This window comes from Phycodurus eques, chromosome 15, assembly GCF_024500275.1.
Source record: "Phycodurus eques isolate BA_2022a chromosome 15, UOR_Pequ_1.1, whole genome shotgun sequence".
Taxonomy (NCBI): Eukaryota; Metazoa; Chordata; class Actinopteri; order Syngnathiformes; family Syngnathidae; genus Phycodurus; species Phycodurus eques.
In genome coordinates this window covers 3,994,808-3,999,807 of record NC_084539.1, presented here as the reverse complement: position 1 = coordinate 3,999,807, position 5,000 = coordinate 3,994,808, and the positions used below count along the sequence as shown (strand labels likewise).

The following is a 5,000-nucleotide window of genomic DNA, read 5'->3' as shown; positions in this document are numbered from 1 at the left end:
TATACCTCACACATGAGAGAGAAAATGAGAAAACAAATGTGTGTGTGTGTGTGTGTGTGTATATATATATATATATATATATATATATATATTTTTTTTTTGTAGCCTTGCTGCATCCATCCAATTTTGCGCCAGCCAACATCGTACAGTCCAAATCCGGGACAACCTGTGATTAAAAAAAAAAAAAAAACACAGCATGTTTCAACACTGTTCTTCCTTTGGGATGTTATTTCTAGGTTTGTCAGTTCAGGACAACAAGATTCCAAATGATACTGGTGTAGAACCATCTCCTTGCAACCCAACGTCATCTTCCTTCCTGACTGGCAGTGCAAAAAATGTCATAACAGGTTAGAGCTTCAGAGTTTACCCCTTTGTTGTATCGATCTATCCACTCTATGCGCAACATAATCGAGTTTAAATATTTTTGGATTCATCTCAAGTAATCTACTCTGTATTTTCCTTTACTGTTGTCTTGAATGATTAAATTTGGTGCATCTATCTTGCATGTGGTCAGTAGTCCAGCCTTTTGTTGTCCAGGGCAGTAGCATCATTAGGCCCCTAAAATATTCTTAACCCCCTCCCCAAATGATTTGGTTGTTTAAAAAAAAAAAAAAAAAAAAGTACGAATAAATCAACGAAAAAAAAATAAATCAAAATTGCAAAAGAATTGGGGAAAAAATGAAATGAGATTGGGGGGGAGGAGAAAAATCTGCCGGTAGGTGGATCCGCAGGTGCCAAACCGCTAGTATGCGGGGGTCGACTGTAATTGACAAGCTAACAGATAGCAAATATTGTACTCAAGTAAAATGAAAAAGTAGTCATCCAAATATTTACTTGAGTAAGAGTAAGAAAGTACTCAATGAAAAAACTACTCTAGTCAAGAGTAGTAACTTGTGAGTAACTTCTAATTTAAAATTAAAAAAAAAAAAAAATTCCAAATCAGAGCAATAACATCAAATAAATAAAAATTATCATATATGCGAGTCCACCATTTCAATATTGAACTACCCAAAAACCAACACATGCATTGGACCCGACAGAAACATTATAAAGCTGCTGTTGTTTTTTTGAGTCTATAAAGTAAACACACGCTGTTTTTTTTTTTTTCACCCAAAATGAGTACATTTCATTGGCTCGCGAAGGCTACGTATGCGGTCATGTAACTGCCTTGCGTCGTTTGATTGGTGAATTGGAGTCAAATGACAGTGATCACTTTGGATCGGCGCAACAGGCGCCCGATGCGGAAGTCGAAGATGGAGTCTAAAAATAGACGCGCACACGCAATAATGGATCAATAAAAGTAGCGAACGGCATGTCGATCATTGTAACGGAGTAAAAGTATCGATCCTCCTTCACATAAATACTCAAGTAAAAGTCAAAAGTACGGTGCATTGAAAGTATTCTGAAAAGTACAGTTTATCGAAAATGTTACTTGAGTAAATGTAGCGCGTTACTACCCACCTCTGCAAGTTAGTTAGTAGTAGCGTGGGACTTTCTGCTGTTAGCTGGGGGCCGGAGCTAACTGAGGCTATGGTCACACTGCAGGTCAATTCCGATATATAGTCTTCTTTTTTTAAACCTGTCCTGTTCAGCTGCATGGGCTTGCAGAATGGTGGCTCTGTATGTGCTGGAACGGTTTTGCTGTGCAAATGGGGAGTTTGAAATACCACCACTGCTTATTTTAAAAATGTGGAATTATTCTGATGTTTATTGAAAATGCAGCTGGACAGAAAAGGGTTTTAGAGGACAGACAGAGGGACAGAACAGACAAGGGGATTAGGGGTGCGAACCACAGCAGAACAATAGTTGCGATTTTCTTTCCATATCTGACCCATGCCTCTTTCATATGTGGATATAAATCAGATATGTATCTGACGCGAGTGCAATAGGGACGCTTACGGCGTGCTCATCCAATCTACGGAGTTGTGCTCACCATTGTTGGCACACCTTAATTTTGTACACAACCTGTATAATACCTTCAGAAATAAATGGAAATGCACCAAACTTATAGCATCAGGATGTTTTAATTGGAGGTCCAAAGTAATTTAACAAAGAAATAGTTGGGTTTTTTTCAACTTAGGTATTGTAATTTCAAAGAGAAAATAATGAAAACGGGGTGTGCAGCAATATTGACACCCCTCCTTAATATTTGGTTGTACACCCATCAGCAAAAAATGAGAGCCTGCAAACATTTCTTGTATCCATCTATAAGCTTTTTGCACTTTTCAGTTGGTATTTTCTCCCTCTCTTCCTTTGCCATTTGTTTAAGCTCTTGAACATTTGCAGAGTTCTTTTCCCCAATGGCAGAGTTCAGCCCCCCCAAAAAATACTTTCAATTGGATTGTGATCAGAACTCATTGCTGGCCATTTTAAAACCAGGACTTTTTTTCTTTTTCAAGCATTCCTGTGTGCTTTTGGATGTGTGCTTTGGGGTCTTTGTCTTGCTGGAGGACCCATGATCTTTGTCTCAAATCAAGTTTTCTTACACTGGGTAAGACATTTTGCTCTAAAATCTCTTAATAATTTTATGACTTAATGATACATGTGATATAGTCAAGGCCTCCGGTACCAGATGTAGCAAAGTAGCCCTACAGCATTATGGATCCTCCACCATACTTGACTGTTGGCAGGGTGTTCTTTTCCTTAAAGGCTTCATTCCACCATCTGTAAACATATTATTTGAATACATTACCAAAATGATCTATTTTAGTTTCATCTGTTCATAAGATGTTGTTTATCATTTGCTCTTATGTTTCAAACACAAGTTCGCTATAGAAAACCGTTGTTTCAGTTGATTGATTTCCTTCAGGAGATATTCCACATGTCGTACTTAAACTTCATTGGTGCCAGTAATGGTGAGCAGGACTGTACCCGAAAAGGACAACAAACGTCACAATTGTTCGACCAAACAGACACGCCTTGAAAGCAATGGCGGGCGAAGGAGCAGAAAACGGGGACAAAAAGAAGATGTATAATCTGCAATTTCTGACACCCCCTAATGCTGGATTTCAGCATTACAACAAATCGTTTGTTGCTTCATATGACAGGATAAAATGCTTGAAAGGCCTACTGCTCCTCCTTCCAACCCTGGATGCTTTCTCGTTTCTCTATGGTTCAGTCGACCTGCGCGCTGTCCATATATGGGCCTGCCCGTTCGGGGATAAAATACGTCATTTCAGCTACGTCATTTTAGAGCGTCACCAAGTGATCCAGCGGGAGAATGCATAGGATAGTCACTAAATCTAAAAAAAAAAAACAAAGAAAAATATAGCTAGAACGTGTCAGAAGCTGATAGGCTTAATCAGCATTCTGGCACTCTTGTAGTGGCTTTGATGAAAATTACTTTTTTTGTTTTTTTTTTTAAACAAAAGCTAGTAGATTATATCTTTAAGAACCGATAAATATAAGAAAATGTTGGCTCAGCTGCAGAAAATCCTTGAAATTGCCACAAATGCGTCATGACAAGACCTGCGCGAGGGTCAATATTTACTTCCGTAAACAGGGCAGCTTGTATTTGTGCGCATGCGCAATGTGACCGGCTGTTTTTTTTTTTGCGCATACGTGTGATGTATGTCACGGATCCATTCTGTCTCCAGTAGAAGTCGCATTTGTTTTTGTAATGTGAATGGCTGCATAAAAGGATCAGATTTAATTTAAAAAAAAAAAATCCAGATTGGGCATCATATCCTGCAGTGTGAACGTAGGCTAATTGTTACTACCAACAGTGATGAAGACTTACTTTCTTGAAAATCTTTGATGTCCATCCTTTGGTCTTTTCCTCAAGCTGCTTTTAGTCAGCTCTCTATTGTGAAGCTTCTGGCTATTTACATAAAGATGGAGGTTATAGAGGGAACTTCATGCATGAATTCACACCGTTCAAAAGGAACGCAGTTAATTCATGTATAGTTGTCATCAGTGGATACTAATAGACTAATAATATTCAGTCCTCCACCCATATTGAACTGTAGGAATCAGGGCAGATGAGTAGACGGAGTAAAATCTGTCCAAAAACGTTAAAAAGCAATTTCTCAGTGTTCTTTAGCTGTTTGTGAAATGTTGTGCTCGCTCGATATATTTGCTCACATCCTTGTGCATCTCCTTGGGGGTCAGCCCTCCCATCCAAAAAAAGCCTAGTGACGACCCTTGTCCTGCGTATGCACTTTGTCCTCAGGGGTGGGTAATCAACAGCTCATATGTGGATCAAAAGTATTCTTTAGACTCCACCACTGGCATCTAAAACGTAACCACAGAACATGTTTAAACACTTGTTTTGTTTTTGGGTTATTGTTTCTAGGTTTGTCCACCAAGGACGCGATGATTATAGCAGATAGTGACATGGCACCACCACCACCGCCCCTTCTTTGCAACACTGTGAGAAGTGCAGCAAACGATACCAGAAGAGGTAAGATCTTGCCAGCTTTCCCCACATTGTCAAAGCTCACGCACAGTAAATTAGCTGAAAATATTTATTCAACACGGTTATGTTATTTATAGATTTGTCTGCTGATGTCAAGCGAGTTGACAGCAGCGACGACCCACCACCACCTCCTCCTCCACCACCACCACCACCTCTCCAATGTAACTCACCTTCACCGTCCTGCAGCTCCAAGGAAAGTTCAAGAGCCAAAAGAGGTAAGATTTTATGACTTCGACACGGGAATGTTTTTAATGTACTGTTGAAACATAGCTGGCTAGTGGATTTCTTATTTTTCCGATTCCTCCTGGGCGCAGAGGTACGAGGACCCTATTGGAATCAATTTATTTATTTCAATTGTTTTTGTACACAGCAAAATGCAAGCGACCAAGCGATGGCCTGTTGGAGTATTTGGAGCGGTCGGACGAAAGGTTCTTCCAGTTTAGTAGAGAGCTGCTGCATAGGATGGAAGAGGACACAAAGTCACTGCTTGGACTCTTAGGACGCATGGTGACGGTGATGGAGGCTTCAAATAAAAATAATAATGAACACCATCCATCCATGAGTTGAACTGTGATCGGAGGTT

At 39.7% G+C, this 5,000-nt stretch overlaps 1 protein-coding gene across 3 annotated transcripts in view; it reads left to right on the top strand.

Moving 5' to 3' along the window:
- The window catches only part of akna (AT-hook transcription factor), a 59,088-nt gene that overhangs the window by 53,347 nt on the left and 741 nt on the right, over positions 1-5,000 (top strand). For all 3 annotated transcript variants that reach the window (XM_061698022.1, XM_061698020.1, XM_061698021.1), the window contains 3 exons: positions 4,295-4,402; positions 4,495-4,632; positions 4,788-5,000. The exon at positions 4,788-5,000 is cut by the window's right edge and continues 741 nt beyond it. In XM_061698022.1, coding sequence (XP_061554006.1) covers positions 4,295-4,402; positions 4,495-4,632; positions 4,788-4,984 — 443 coding nt within the window. In that variant the 3' untranslated portion in view covers positions 4,985-5,000. The remainder of the gene's footprint in view (positions 1-4,294; positions 4,403-4,494; positions 4,633-4,787) is intronic.